Raw genomic sequence first — 17,057 nt, 5'->3', positions numbered from 1 at the left:
ACTTAAGGATCCATACCTCCTGCCTGATGGTAGCAGATGGAAGAAGGCATGGGCCAGATGGTGGGAATCCTTGAGGATCATGTAGATAGTTTGGATGCAGCCGCATGCGTCTCTGTGCATTGGAATTGGCGTGCCAAGCCTTTATGCAACTAGTCTGATCATTTTCTACACTGTATCTGTATAGTTTGCTAGAGTATTCAGTGATATGCCATGTCTCTTTATACTTCTAAGAATTTAGAGGCGCTGGTGTACCTTCTTCATGATTACATCTATGTGTTGGGCCCAGGACAAGTCAACCGAGATGTTAACAGCTAGGGATTTGAAGCTACTAACTCTCCACTGCCAACCCACTAATAAAAACTGGCATGTATCCTGACTTCCCCTTTCAATAATTAGTCAAACCACCCCCACCAGGTACTTTCCCCTGCAACCGCAGGAGATGCAACATCTGTCCCTTAACTTCACCCCTCGACTCCGTTCAAGGACCCCAACAGTTTTTCCAGTGAAGCAGAGGTTCACTTGCACCTCCTACAACCTCATGTACTGTATCCGCTGTTCCATGTATCAACTACTGGATATTGGTGAGACCAAGCGCAGGCTCGGCGATCGTTTCGCTGAACACCTCCTCTCAGTATGCCTTAACCTACTTGATCTCCCAGTTGCTCAGCACTTTTAACTCCCCCTCCCGTTCCCAATCTGACTTTTCTGTCCTGGGCCCCCTCCATTGTCAGAGTGAGGCACAGCACAAATTGGAGGAACAGCACCTCATATTTGGCTTGGGTAGTTTACACCCCAGCCGTATGACCTCTAACATCAAGTTGCCCTTGCTTTCCCACTCTCTCCATCCCCTCCCCAGTTCTCCCACCAATCTTACTGTCTCCGACTAGATTCTATCTCTGTACCACCCACTCCCCTGACATCAGTCTGAAGAAGGATCTTGACCTGAAACATCACCCATTCCTTCTCTCCAGAGATGCTGCCTGTCCCACTGAGTTACTCCAGCATTTTGTGTCTACCTTCAATTTAAACCAGCATTTGCAGTTCTTTCCTGCACATAATCTATTTTAGTGATACTGAATGAAGACTACTTCACCACAGCTTCCACTTTACATATACACTGTTGGTATGTTATCAAATACCACAAACCTCATCTCACTCACAACGTGGGGTTTTATGAAGTTAGTCACCATCATATTTCTTCTAACAATTCAAATAATTGTCGCTTATTCATCTTAATCCTCTTTTTCATGTTGTGCTCATCTGATCCAATAATTACGTTTGATAACAGTTATTGATTCCTGGTTTTTGCGACTGAATTCAATGAGGTTCAGACACTTCTTTTAAAAAATAAATAACAAGGGTTTTTCAGAAAGACCATTAACCCATTTGGGACGGTCTCTCAAAGGTAAAATGTCTTCCAGTCAAATCACAATCAGATAGATAATTAGTATTAGTATAGAAAGCTGGTTACAAATAATTTTTGAATCTGGGGGGATTAATACAGATAATTAGGTAATTTTCTGCAGTGCAGCCTGGTGCGTTCTTGCAGGACAAAGAGAAATGTGAATTAAACACCAACAAATTAGCATTGACAACTAACATTGTTGTACATTACAGCATGGATACATTTGTGTGATCTCCTATCACAGAAATTTTATATTACCCCACTTTCTCATCCACGCCTTACACACAAGGGACAATGTACGGAGGACAATTAACATAGAACAGTACAGTACTGGAACAGTCCCTTTAGCCCACAATATTTGCGCCCATCATGATGCCAAATTAAACTGATTTTTTCTGCCTGTACATGATCCATATGTCCTGCACTTTCATGTGCCTTTCCAAAACCCTCTTAAACACCAACAATAGGGTGGCCAACCTACACACTCGCATATCTTTGGGATGTGGAATGAAACCAAAGCACCCAAAGAAACCCACGTGGTCCCAGGAAGAATGAGTGAACTCCACACAGATAGCACCCGAGGTCAGGATAAAACTCAGGTCTCTGGCACTGTGAAACAGCAGCTCTACCAGCTGCACCAATGGATCAACGCAACAAAAAATATTACAATAATACATTTTGAAAAATATTCAGTGTCATACAGATCAATTCAGTTTTCAAAGATTACAATTTGAAGATAGGATTGATTTCTACAAAGCAGCTTTGGAAAATTATGCAGATTGCAGGAATAAACAAGTGTCATTTTATTTAAATGGGTAATCTCAGATTTCAATCAATATCATGCATCACAACAAGGGCAAAAATTACATTTCAAATCAAAATGAGGGCAGACCAATTTTCAGAATATAGCAAGATTCTTACCCAAAGATAATTAACATACATGCAATGATTAATATCTCACATTCTCCATATCCCATTTTAATGTGTCAAAGAAGCAATAATGTTAATGTGTTTAAAACAATGTTTGACACTTAAGAATGCATTTTGAAAGTAGTCCATACATACTGTCTTAGGAACAATATTTAAAGTATGGGTTTATTAAATGGAAAAGCCGCACAGAATACGGTTTACTTTTGGTTACCCTGCTATAGGAAAGACATACTTTTGGTTACCCTGCTATAGGAAAGACATCATTAAGCTGGAAAGAGTGTAAAGATGATTTGAGATTATGTTGCCAGGACTCAAAGGGCTGAGCTACAGGAAGAGGTTGGGCAGGTTAGGACTTTATTCCTCGGAATTTAGGAGTGGATGTGGCCTTATAAGGTTGTATAAAATCATGAAGGGCATAGGTAAGATGAACATGCAGTCTTTTTCTCCCAAGGGAGTTTCAAAATCCAGAGGGCATAACTTTAAGGTAAGAAGGGAAATATTTGTCGAGGACCTGAGAGGCAACTTCTTCACCACAGGATGGTGCAGATATGGAACGAGCTGCCAGAGTTAGTCGTTGAGGCAGGTACAATAACATTTAAAATACATCTAGATGGGCATTTAGACAGGAAGGGTTAAGAGGGATACGCACCATTAGCGGGCAGATGGGACTACTTTAGATGGACATCTTAGTCAGCATGGGCAAGTTCCGCCCAAAGTCCTGTTACTGTGGTCTATTACTCTATGACTCAAAAATGACAAAACATTACCAGTAACATCTTACCTTGTGTACAGATCATACAGGTTCTTTAAATACTGTTCTGCATCAGACTTTTTACTCTCTTCTAATCTATCTCGGATAAAACTCTAAAAAGGTACGAAAAGAAAAAATGATTCCAACACGACAGGATTTTAAAATTGACAGTATAATGCCAGTGAAAAGTTGCACATGTTGTCAGCACTAAATAAGCTCAATTATATCACTGGTATCAAAACTAAAAAGCAATTCTAGGAACTGAGAAATTCTTATGAAGCTTGTATTTCACTTGAGTGAAGAATTAGTTAAAACCTTCCGTTGCTTCCGACACATTTGCATAGCAAAAAGACTTTGAATAGTTAATGATTGGCAAGAAAAAAATTACAATTTATTGTTAAACTGCCAATTTATTTTAATTATTCTTGATAAGTCTTGGGGAAAAGATAATTAAGAGCAAAAGCCTTTTTTTAAACTACTTTGGTTATTAACAAAGTGAAGTACAGCCTTAATTGCAATATTGCCATTTTGACTCCTGACGGGCACCCGACAAAGGTACCACATCACCCCGATCCTAGCCTCTCCACTGGCTCCTTGTGCGGTTCAGAATAAATTTCAAGATCCTCCTTTATGTCTACAAAGCCTTTAATGGGCTTGCCCCCATCTACATCAAAAGTCTGCTTACCCACCGCACCACCTCCAGGTCCCTCAGATCGGCCGACTTGGGGTTACTGAACATCCCGCGGTCTAGGCATAAGCTCAGGGGCGACCACACCTTTGCGGTTGCAGCTCCTAGACTGTGGAGCAGCATCCCTCTTCCCATCAGAACTACCCCCTCCATCGACTCCTTTAAGTGGAGTCTTAAAACTCATCTCTACTCCCAAGTCTTTCTTGACGTCCTCTGAGCGAGGGCTATATGTATGTAGTGATGTATGTATTTAATCTATGAACCACTGTTGTATAACGGTAGTACCTCCACCAATGTAAAGCACTTTGGCCAACAAGAATTGTTTTTTAAATGTGCTATATAAATAAAAGTGACTTGACGTGACTAATGCAATGAGCTTCCAAACCCACCCCATCCCAATTTCCCCAACAGCTGCAGGAAATGTAACACCGTCCCTATACCTCCTCGCTCACATCCGCCCAGGGACCCCAGCAATCCTTCCAGGTGAGAGACGTTCACATGCACCTCCTCCTTTGCCTCGGCGAGGTGAAGCATAGACTTGGCCACAGTTTTGGTTGAACACTCGCGCCCAGCCCGCCAAGGCCTGCAGGATCTTACGGTTGTTAACCATTTTAGCACCCTTTCCCTTTCCCATACTGACCTTTCTGTCCTAGGTCTCCATTGCCAGAGTGAGGCCACACGCAAACTAGAAGAACAGCACCTCATATCTACCCTCTTGGGTAGATTACATTGGAGAATTTGAACATTGAATTCTCCAATGTTAGGTAACAAACCAATAAACAAGGCCCTTTCTTTCCCCCCCACATTCCATGTGCCCCACGATTTCTCCTCTTCCACCTATATTCCTTCCGCTGGCTTCACAATTCACACTTGTCTTTTCATCTCTGGCCATTCTTTAGCCAGTTGCCTATCATTATCCCCCTCACCTTACCCACCTACCACTCACCAGGCTTTGTCCAAACCCTCCACTCTTCCAGGTTCTCCCTCCCACCAATCAGCCTCAAGAGGGGGTCACAACTCAAAATATCACCTATCCATGTTCTCTAGAGTAGCTGCGTGGCCCACTGAGTTATTCCAGCACTTATCTTTTTTCTTCCAATCCATATTTGTTTCAATATCAAGCCTCCCCATTTACATCTCACACCTCCATATCCCTCCAAAACTGTGCTATCCATATACCTGTCTCTGAATGTTTCTGAAATGTTGGGATAGTCCCTGCCTCAACTACCTCCTCTGGCAGCTTGTTCCATATAGCCACCACCCTTTGTGTGAAAAAGTTACCCATCAGATTCCTATTACATCTTTTCCCCTTCACCTTAAACCTATATCCTCTGGTCCTCGATTCACCTACTTTGGGCAAGAGACTAGCCGATCTCTTCCACTCATGATCTTATACACCTCTATAAGATCACCCCCTCATCCCCTTGCGCCCCAAGGATGAAGATCACCCCCTCATCCCCTTGCGCCCCAAGCCGACTCAACCTCTGCCTATAGCTCAGAGCCGCTAGTCCTGACAACATCCTCATAAATCTTCAAATCTTTTAATTCAAGCTCACTTTTCATTGTTCCATTTAAATTTTGTTCGGACCTAGATTTCCTACAATTTAGAAGTGCAAACATAATCTTTGAGCATACTGGTATTTTGCTTTGAGTTAACCTTGCAGAGCACCAACTTACTTCAACACACCTGCCCCCCTCTCCGAACACTCACAGTGTGAACCCACTCCACTTTATAAGACATCCACTTAGGCCACATGGCATTGTGTCAGGAAGCTGCAATTGTGATAAATTAGCTTAGCTTCAACATTGATACTAGTTTATTATTGTCACATGTACCAAGATATGAAATGCTTTTGTTTGCATGCCAACCCATTGAGTTATACCAGCACACTAATCGTTATTCCCTTTACCCTGTATCTGTAGTGTGGATGGCTTGATTGTAATTACATTTAGTCTTTTCGCAGACTAAAAGCTTTTCACTGCACACATGACAATAAACTAAGCTAAAAAAGTAAGTATATTTTTTAATACCAAGTCTCCTCATTTATATCTCGCAACCCCACCCCCCACATTTAATTTTATCGAAACCAACCAAATCATGCTGTATATGAATACAATCTAGCCATATACAAGGAAATGTAGTGCAAAGAGAAATAAGAGAATACATAATATAGTGTTACATCATTAGAGCGTAACAGTTAAAGAAACAGCATGGACCGCAATGAGGTAGGTTGAATGATCTGAATGATACCCTATGATGGGAGGGCTGTTCAGTAGTCTGATGAAGCAGCAGCTGGTGAGGGGAGGGAGCCCAACAGTGACCGAGCAGGTCCTGAAGAAAGCTGTATCAGCAAGGGGCTACAACGCAAGGCACAACAAATGAATGATGCGGCAGAAGGGCAGACCAGCAGCATCGGCACCTAGTTTTATGGGGAAACGACACAAAGCACTAGAGTAAATCACCAGATTGAATCAGTCTGAAGGACGGACCTGACCAGAAACATCATCTATCCATGTTCTCAGATATGCTGCTTGATCTGCTGAGTTTTCATTTTGTGTATTAATCAGTATCTGCAGTTCTTGCTGTTTCTTACTTTTTTGTTTTATGTGATTCCAACGTGCAAAACAGGGTTTACGGAACGTAACCCTTACGCAAGTCAGAGTGTGTCTGTACCTTTATGTTAATGCACAGGGGCCAATTAACTAGAGGTATTACATTAATATTCCTCACCTGTATTGTCCAAGAAGGAGAAATAGTAGCTTGAGAATGCAGGGATGAACAGTCTGTTGCTGAACACTTCTACTGTGTACAGTAGAGAACATACTAGTTGGTTGCATCACGGTCTGGTTCAGTAACTCAGATGCCCAGGAATGAAGGAGGCTACAGAAAGTGGTAGAGTCTGCCTGGTCCATCACAGGTACTGACCTCCCCACCATCGAAGGGATCTATAGGTGGCGCTGCCACTATCTTAAAAAACCTACACCACACTGGCCACACTCTCATCTCGCTACCACCAAAAGGAAGGTGGGACAGGTAGCTGAGAATGCAACTTCCAGGTTCAAGAACAGCTTCTTCCCGTAACGATCAGGTGCTTGTACCAGACTGCTTGGGCGGAAATCGCTATCAAAGCATGGGGGAGGGGGGGGGAAAACAATTTCTTGGTGGCCGCATGCGCGCAGACACGGGCGAGGGTCAAAATTTGTCAGTAAGGGCTGTGCGATTGATGTAATCAAGATAGATTTAGGTTAAGTCTTTGAAAAGTTCACACATGCGAAATTAAACCAGAAATTAGCATGGGTTTTACAGAAGGGAAATAGCATTTGACAAATTTATTAGTTCTTCGACTATGAAGTTAGCAAAGTATATCAAGGGGAATTGGTGGATGTAATTATTTTTGGTTACCAAAGATATTCAATCAGGTGCCATAAAAAAGGTAATGGGCAAGTGAGAGCTCAGAGTTAGGAGCTATATATTAGCATGTAGAGAAACATTGGAAGCTTAAGTATGGTAATCTTCCAACAGTACATGAGTCCACATTGATCATACAGTTTTGGGTTCCATATTTAAGGAATATGCTTGCTTTATAAACAGTTCAGAGAATATTCACAGGCTTGATTCCAGGGACAAAGGAACAACTGCGTAGACACATGAAACTAAAGATGCTGGAATCTTTATAAAACACAGTGTGCTGTAAGAACCCAGCAGGTCAAGCAGCATCTGCCTGGAATGGACAGACTGTTTGGGTCTGGATTGGTTCCAGCCCAAAACATCACTATTCCCTCCACATACAATGCCCCCCACAATGTTTGGGACAAAGAACCATCATTTATTTATTTGCCTTTGTACTCCACAATTTGAGATTTGAAAAAAATGTTGTTAAAGTGCACATTGTCAGATTTTATTAAAGGGTATTTTTATACATTTTGGACAGAAGGAACTGCAGAAACAGGTTTACAAAAAAAGACAAAATACTGGAATACGCTGACATTTCTAAGATGAACATATTCGTCTGAGTTACTCCAGTACTTTGTTCCCTCCACAGCTGCAGCCTGACCCAATGTGTTATCCCATCACTTTGTGCCTTGAACAACAAAGTTGGGTCTATAATCATTAAAGAGTTGAGAAACGCGAGTGATATTCTAATGGATTCTGAGAGGGCTTAATAGGATCTATAGTACTAGGATGTTTTCCCCTTAAGGGGAGATTCTGTCTTTAAGTAAAGTGGGGGTGGAAGGGGTGGGGGTGGATGAGGTTTTCAGTATTAGCATACGGCCTCTTAATTCAGAGATAAGGAAAATCTTCTCTTAAGTGGTCATCAATCTTTCAATCTTTGAATTAACTTCCCCAAAAAGAGAAAAACATACATTTTTCTACTTTGTGGAGCAAAAGGTTATGGAGCATCAGGCAAATGGAGTTGAAGTCAAGATAAGATCAGCCAAAATCATACTGGAAGGCAGAGCAGGCTTGGGCCCTAAGGCTTATTCCTTTCATTTTTATATTAAAGCCAGGTTCTACAGCCGATTAGTTTGTATCATTGGCAATACCATCAATATATTATTTCCCGTATTGTAACAGCTTTCAGTTCATTGTCAGGTTAATACATTTTAGTAACTAAACCTGTTCATGCAGCTTGGATTTTATGTTTCAAATTATTTTAAATGCAGACCATAAGGGTGAAATATTACCTGAAGTCTAATCTCAAAAATGTTTTGAATAAGTTTGGCCATCACATTCTCTGGGCTGCTGAAGACTTCCCAAACTTCTTTGTTTACTCGTTGGCACAACAGGGCTGTATCTTCAAATAAATCATTCCTGAAATACGAACCCTTCAAATGGAACATTTTAATTATATGTCGTATAATAGAATCCATTGGATTAAGACATTGCAGAGGAAAAGACAGCAGAAAATAATATATTTTACATATCACATCCTCAGACATTGTTTTTTTAGTAGACAAAGTGGTGCTGCTATGCACCATTAATGACCATTTGCATCATGTGGCCCTAAAACAAAGTAACATATAACTTTTTTAGAGGTGCCACTATGGCAGAATGTCACAAAAGGTTGTCCGCATTAAAAAATGTAATAAGAAATAAAACTTCACATAAGATAAACGAGAAAGATGGATTACAACAATTACCTCCTGGCATTGTTTTATGTACACATCCACACAGTGAGAATAACCCTGAAAGAAAGAAAATATGTTCAAAATTACATTCAATTTTTTTAGAATGACAAAACACAAACATTAGTCTAAATTGAAACTCTATTCCTCTGATAGAAATACACAATTGTTGGGGGCCTTCTCTGGAACGGTTTCTCAAATGAATATCTTATTCATAGATTGTTAGTATAATCAGGAAATATTCAAATGAGATTGTTGTTGGAGAAGTTATGGCATTGTTATATCTCATATTGCAGCATAAACAGCATTTTATCCTTTTGAAAATGAGTAGAGGTATGAGAGAGATAGGAGTACACAAGCGCATTAGGCAACCATGACCCATTTGTTTCAATATTGTATACTTTAAGTGAAAATCATTAAAAGATGTATGAAAGACACTGAAGTACATAATTCACTGTTCTGGTCCCCTTATACAACAAAAGATATATAGGCACTCCCTGACTTGCATAATAGTCAACTTACTTAAACTAGCACTTACGCAAACAATTCACAATGGATGGTCCTGTTTCCTGAATGACCTGTGTTATTGCAACGAGAGGATGATGCAGGATTCCAGTCTGCCTCATTGATATAAAAGCTTGCTACTCTTCCAGTTTTGGCCACTGTCAGGGTAACACTGGGATGACAAGTAACAATGAGGGAGGCGGTGGAGAACAACTACCGGCCGAGCCACCGACATCTTCCTCAAGGTGCACCAGCGAGTCCTTCTACATCAGCTGCAGCACCGTCCGGTTGACACAGCTATTGTGCGGCTCACGTTGTAGCCTCTGGTTGACAGCACTTTCTTTAGACTGCCACCACCAACAGGACACACTCGGTCACCATGGGACTCCTGCTCCTCTCACCAGCTGCTCTTCTTCCTGTTGGCCATTATTTTGTCTGCTTCCTCCCTCCACCGCCATTGCTTCGTACCTCCTCCTCCTGTCGCTTTGTCCACTCCGCTGCCCCCCCCATCTCCACCTTGGAAGATGTAAGAGACTCAGGGGAAGTAAACGGAGGGTAGTGGCAGTGGACGGAGGAGCAGCAGAGGCAGCAGCGATGGAGGGGGGAGCAGACAAAGCAATAGCCAACAGGAAGAAGTGACAACTGATGAGAACTGAAGAACCCCATGGTGACCAAGCACGTCTTGTCGGTGGCAACAACCTGAAGGTGCTGTCAGCCAGAGGCTACAACATGAGCTACAACAACAGCTGCATCAATCAGATGTTACAGCAGCTAGAGAAGAAGGGCTCGCTGGTACAAACCAGTGTCAGTCTGAAGAAGGGTCCCAACCAGAAAGGTTCCCGATCCATGTTCTCCAGAGATGCTGCCTGACCTGCTGATATCCTCCAGCACTGTGTTGTTTTGTGTAATAACCAGCATCTGTAGTTCTCAGTTTCTACCTTGTTTTAAGGTGATTCCAACTTGCTTAAAATCTGACTTACTCAAGGGTTTACGTAAATTAATCCTTATGCAAGTCGGGGAGTATTTGTAGTAATAAATTAATTATTGAAAGTAGACACAAAATGCTGGAGTTACTCAACGGGATAGGCAGCTTCTCTGGAGAGAAGGAATGGGTGCCGTTTCGGGTTAAGACCATTCTTCTGATTAAATATAGAGTTGAGAGGATTGTCATATCAAGATCCAATCCAGGCCAAGCAGGATGGGTCTGTATTCTTTCGAGGGATGAGGGGTTATAGTATTGAAACATAAATGACCTAAAGGAAGCATGGTAGAATATTTATTGAAATCTTTTTACATAAGAGAGATTCTTTTAAGCCTTTGCCAAGCAAGTCAATCGATCCATAGGTCAAAGGGAGCGTGCATGAGGAAGGGGGAGATGGGTGGACCAATTGAAGATTTGAATGTGCTAAAGTATGATCTTAATTAAGTTTATTTAACAACAAAAGCAATATCTTGGAATCCTGTATTTTAGCAATTTCAATACATTTATCAATTTCATCGTCAAAGTTTTATCCGTTAGCACAGCAGGTTTAGCAGTGCAGAAACAGGTAGAAAATCTTTAAATACCTTAAAATGGAGTAAAACTGCTGCGACCTCATGCATCCTAGAAACTTCATTCTTCCGCTGGGCATTTGTGAACTCCTGAATTAACTGTAATTCCAAATCATGATATTTACCTGGTAATAACACAATCAGTGTCATATAGCAAGGAAACAGCCCCTTTGCTTCAACACATTTGTGATGATCAACTACACATTCATTTTTTTTTTTAATTCTCCTTACATTCCAATCAACTCCTGGCCAGATTCTCCCACTCCCCTACACTTTCTAGGGGAAATTTACTGTGGGCAATTACCCATCAACCATAGTACCATAGCAATTACCCATAGTACGCCTGCCGAATGTGGGAGGAAACCAAAACACTTGGAGTAAAGCCACAGTCAGAGGAAGATGATGCACACTCCACCTGATGTCAGGATTGAACACAAATTGCTGGAGCTAAGCTCTAACAGCGGTGTCTCAGGGTTGCCAAAATGACCCAAATCATTTGTTGTATATCCACGTGACGGGTGAAATGGGTGAGAGGTAATGATGAGAAAATGTCAGCTGTTGGTGGCACCTGTGTTATTGTTATTGCCAACATAAATCTTTCCACGTGTCATTTACGAGAATTATCCGAAAATCATCAAATTAAGGTGTTACTCATACTCAGAATTTTAAGAGAGAACCCTCAAGATCTATGTGCAACTTAATTTTAAGGCGGCAATTTTTCTGTTACATTCAAAATATGAAACTCCCACCAACATAAGTGTAGCACAAAGAACTTTTGCAAACTTGATCAATTTTGTAGCTCCTGGGCATTCCCGATTTCACATAAGCCTGTCAGTGCAGCAGTTAACCATCAAAAGCTGATTGTCTGCAGAATGTTTTATGAATACCATCAGAATATCAGCATCCAAACTGTTTTTGAAAAGTTTATGGGAGCTTTCCTGCTAATGTATGAACTCACTTGCGATTTTTGACTTCACCTCGGCAAATCTAAGGAAGTAAAAAAAAAAACACGCTTACAGATTACATGCTGCCATATTTTAATGTTTATTGAATGTCAATTATGATAAATGTTTCAAGTCTTTTGAACATTTTCTATGTTTGATAAACTTTAAGAATAAGCAGCAAATAGATTTTCACATGCTTAATCAGAATGTTTGAAACATATCAAGCTCTCAATGGTTCAACAATCAAATTCTCAAAACAATCCTTTGAGAGCCCTGAACACTGCTTACATGGGACATGGATGATAAAACAACAATTAACTTGCAAGGTTTTTTTTGATAATGCGATTTTTTTAAATAACTTGCTTTATTAGTCAAAATAATTTAGTCACTTACTGTTTAAGACACTTGAAAATTATACACTATCTTGCTAATCTGAATGTTGACCTTACCTATCAAAGGGCAATTCTTGAGCAATGAGATGCAACTTCTGAATAATATCAGCTGCTTCCTTAATCTGTAACAATAATATTCATATTAAATTAGTTTTAACGACGGGCTCATTAAATTAAAAGTGCATTATGTTTGAAATGCAGAATGGAATAGCGAGAATTTTTTTAATTTTATCTAGAAATACAAGTTGAAAATGCTGCAATCTTGAGCATAAAACAGTACTGGAGGAACTCAGTAGGTCAGGCAGCATCTGTGGAAGAAATGGATAGGCTATGCTTGTGGTTGGAACCTTTCTTCAGACTAAGTTTCTCCAGTATTTTGTTTTGTGCTCAAGATATTTTATCTATTATACAAAATTTGAATAAAACCAAAAGCTTGGAAAATAACCTAAACATTTTGGTACAAAGCTCATGCGGAATCCTATTATGACTCTTCACACTGCCCTGTTTGGTATTCCATAATCGTAGCACCATCAAAACATACTATCATATCCCAATGTAGATTAATTATGCATAATTTTGATGGTGCTAATATATAAATGGGAGGCAGATTACAGCACCAATGTAGTTTGATGAATCATCAGCACTATATGGTTTCTCAGTGCTTTACATCACTCTTTATTTTTAAGATGATAATGGTTCTATATTATTTCAATCAAACAAGTGACTTCAATATGCTGTTTTTGAAGTTTGCAAAGAACTATAACAAACATTCAATTTGAATAGAAATAGCTGTAGTTGTTAAATTAACATCTTTTATGTAGACTGCATCCACCTAAACTCTGTTACATCTTACTAATGCTCACCTCACTAATAGCCTTACGCTTCTGAACAAACAAAGTGATGAATATTCCCAGAAAGCATTACAAAAAAAAAATCATAATCCAACTAAGTGTAACAAAACTCCTAATTGGATATGTTTGGGACAAGGTTTACAGAGCAGAAATAACTCAAATGTTTGATAATTGATATGAACTCATTAGATTTTTAAGTTTAAGGATGAGTGAAACACTTCCTAAGTCCTAAGTAGGTAGAGTGATAAAGGCGGCATACAGTATGTTTGCCTTCATTGCTAGGGGCATTGAGTATATGTCAGGAATTCATGATGCACCTCTATAGGACTTTGGTGAGGTTGCATTTGGAGTACTGCTTACAGTTCTGGTCGCCCCATTGCAGAAGAGATTTGGAGGCTTTGAGAGGGTGTAGAGGGAGTTTACCAGAATGCTGCCTGGATTAGTGGGTTTTAGCTACAGGGGGATGTTTGATAAATTTGCACTGTTTTCTCTGGAACATCGCAGGTTGAGGAGACACATGATAGAAGTATATAAAATTATGAGAAGCATAGATAGGACAGACAGTTAGAACCGTTTTCCAAGGCTGAAAATGTCTAACACTGAGAGGCATAGCTATGAGGTGAGAGAGGGAACGTTTAATGGAGATGAGCGGTGCAAGTGTTTTTTTTTTGTGTTTTTTACAGGGAGTGGAGAGTGCCTGGAACACATTGCCAGGGGTGGCGGCAGAGCCAGATATGATGGTGCTGCTTATGAGGCTTTTAGATAGGCACATAGAAGTGCATAAAATAGAGGGATATGAATCATATACAGTCAGATGAGATGAATTTGGCACCATATTCGACACAAACATTGTTGGCCGAAGGATCCTTCACGTGCTGTAGTCTGTGGTTAAAGTTCAGCGAGTTCCAGCAAGAGAAACTGGATGGGGGAGGGGTGGAGAGCATGACCCCCTGGGGGAAGCCAATGATACCAAAAAAAAAGGTGATAAGGCATATTGTAATAAGGACAATATAATCCAACAACAGGATATAAAGAGATCGAATGATTGGGTGCAAAATTGAGTTAAATATGGTGACGTTCAAGGTCAAGTGCATCAGTAAGAATGAAAAGGCAGATTATCTAAATAGCGAAAGACTATAAATAAGTGGAGTCAGGGGAACCAATAACCTATCCCTGATCCTATTTTCTTGTCTTCTCAAGGGCTAAAATTCTTCACCCACCTTCCCACCAAACAGCTCTTCCTGCCCTTTTTCTTTCCCCTTCTCTGCCACCATCTCGCGTACATGCCTGTTTCCTAAATCCAACCCCGATCCTCCCCGACTTGCCTCCATATGCCTGTCACTCTTAACTACTCCTCAGTCCCGCCCCGCTAGCCCCCATCCCTACTGTATATAATGGCTATCTTCCACCTTCCATTCTCAGTACTGATTTAGGACCTCAACACGAAACAGGCACAGATGCTCACACCTTACTCATTTCTGCTCAACCTGCTGAATTCCTCCAGCAGTTTATTTTTTGCTCCAGATTCCAGTATCTGCTGTCTTTATTAATTGATTGAAAGATACATCGTAGAAACGCCAACCATCGATCACTTGTTTTTACTGGTTCTATGTAAACCCATATGCGGAACAGGCATAGAAGAGATAAAGCCACACACCAGGGACAATTTAGAGGCAAATTAACCATCAAATCCGCACATCCTCAGGATGTGGTAAAAAGCTGGAGCACACGGAAGAAATCCACGCTGCAAGGAAGAACATGCAAACTCTACACAGACAGAAAGCAAAGTCAGGATCAAATCCAGGTCTCTGGTGTTATGAGACTGCCGCTCTAGCAGCTGCACCATTGTGCCACCCTCATATTCATCAAAATTCTTTACTTAATTAGCAAAATTGGAAAGTTATATTAAAATATAAAATATAATATATTATATTAAAAAATGATAAAACTTTTGTATTCAAATGCTTTATCAAAACATTGCAGGTCACCATTTTATACATTAACATTTCTGAACAATAAAATTGTTACACTCTTTATCGAGAGTGCATTCAAGGTGGTTCAAAGTCTGTGGAAAGATACAGTAACAGCTTGTAAGCAGCATTACTAACTACTTTGAGCCACCTATCTTGCTGACAGGCATTACCTTTTCTGGATTGATAAAAATATCAGACTTCAACTCTCCATCCAGGAACTCATTAAAGTACTTCATCAGTTTTTGTGCTTCTACAGCCCGTTGCCTTGGAGTATTTACTCCCTCCAGTTGGTCTCCAAGGTGACAAACCTTTGTAGCGACATAGCTGATATGTTCATCCAACTCCTGGAAATGTTGGAAAGCAATCTAAAGGCAAAAGAATGAAGCATTCTCCAGTTACTACTGCAAAAAGTAGATGCACTAAATATCTCACCTTAATATTAATTTCTGTGCATTATTGAGATTCATTAGTAAGAGAGAAAGAAATAGCTTTTTTTGAAAACAGTATAAACTGTATCATATTTCTCAATTTAAAAATAATAATTCTATTAGCGGAAGATGTTCAGCATCTGAAGATTTTTGCTTTTTGGTTCTTGCTGGAAACTTTGAGAAGGCAATTGTCTGTATCTACCTCGTCAGCTTTACAAGTATCTATACCCACAGTAACATGTTAAATGTTCTCTGAAAATTGCCTCACAAGTCGCCGTTGAATCAACCCTCCACAAGAATTAAACGAGGAGGAATACCCGACATCTACTCTGACATCAGATTTGGGTCAACAAAAGCTCGGAGCACAGTTGATCACACAAAGATCTTTGGTACTTACACCACAGACTTGTCAAGAAATAATATGCTGCAGTTTTACTCACAGAATTTTACCTTTCAGCCAATCTTCCACAATTTTCCACCACAATGTTCTGTCCCACAGAGCGAAATGAACGACGGAACAATGTTATACAATGGTCTGAATATTAAATATATTAACTCCAAGGTAGACAAAAATGTTGGAGAAACTCAGCGGGTGAGGCAACATCTATGGAAATAAGGAATAGGTGACGTTTCGGGTCAGACCCTTCTTCAGACTGATGTCGGGGGGGCGGGAAAGAAATGTAAGATGCGGAGACAGTAGGCTTGTGGGAGAGCTGGCAAGGGGAGGGGAAGGAGGGAGAAAGCAAAGACTATCTGAAATTGGAGAAATCAGTGTTCATACCGCTGGGGTGCAAACTACCCAAGCAAAATTTGAGGTGCTGTTCCTCCAATTTGCGCTGGGCTTCACTCTGGCAATGGAGGAGACCCAGGACAGAAAGGTCTGATTCGGAATGGGATAGGGAGTTGAAGTGCTGAGCCACCGGGAGACCTGGTTGGTTATTGCGAACTGGTCGGAGGCGTTGGGCGAAGCGATCGCCAAGCCTGCGCTTGGTCCCGCCGATGTGGAGAAGTTAACTCCAGGTCTCTTGAGATTGGACCCAACAGGTAGGAAAACCTCTTATTGATGACCATGTGGTCTTATCCCTCAATGGATGAACCAGTACTTCCCATGATTAAACCTCACTTAAATCACAGCAAGGAAAGCTCCTCAAAATAAAGAAGCAGCTTAATAAACAAACTATCAGTAACACTGGCATAGTTTTAATCATTATCCTTGGAAATTATAGATTGTATGTCATTTATATGTGAATGCACGATTTATATATGAATGCATGAAGTATAAGAAATAAAGTGGATGAGCTTAAGGCTCAGTTAGAAATTGGCAAGTATGATGTTGTGGGAATTACAGAGACAAGGTTGCAAGAGGACCAGGGCGGGGAACTGAATATTCAAGGGTATTCGTCCTATCGAAAAGACAGACAGGTGGGCAGAGGGGGTGGGGTAGCTCAGTTGGAGAGGAATTAAATTCAGTCCCTTGCGAGGGGTGACAGAATCAGGAGATGTAGGGTCAGTA

The 17,057-nt window shown here is 40.6% G+C and overlaps 1 protein-coding gene across 1 annotated transcript in view; it reads right to left on the bottom strand.

Annotated features, from left to right (window-relative positions):
• The window catches only part of exoc5 (exocyst complex component 5), a 50,699-nt gene that overhangs the window by 15,450 nt on the left and 18,192 nt on the right, over positions 1-17,057 (bottom strand). Inside the window, exons 4-10 of the mRNA XM_033027208.1 lie at positions 15,287-15,481; positions 12,350-12,414; positions 11,915-11,943; positions 10,972-11,081; positions 8,917-8,961; positions 8,461-8,601; positions 3,117-3,199 (exon numbers count right to left, since the gene is read on the bottom strand). Coding sequence (XP_032883099.1) covers positions 3,117-3,199; positions 8,461-8,601; positions 8,917-8,961; positions 10,972-11,081; positions 11,915-11,943; positions 12,350-12,414; positions 15,287-15,481 — 668 coding nt within the window. The remainder of the gene's footprint in view (positions 1-3,116; positions 3,200-8,460; positions 8,602-8,916; positions 8,962-10,971; positions 11,082-11,914; positions 11,944-12,349; positions 12,415-15,286; positions 15,482-17,057) is intronic.

Source organism: Amblyraja radiata, chromosome 9 (genome assembly GCF_010909765.2).
Source record: "Amblyraja radiata isolate CabotCenter1 chromosome 9, sAmbRad1.1.pri, whole genome shotgun sequence".
In the NCBI taxonomy this organism is placed as follows: domain Eukaryota; kingdom Metazoa; phylum Chordata; class Chondrichthyes; order Rajiformes; family Rajidae; genus Amblyraja; species Amblyraja radiata.
This window is presented reverse-complemented; position numbering and strand designations above follow the sequence as displayed.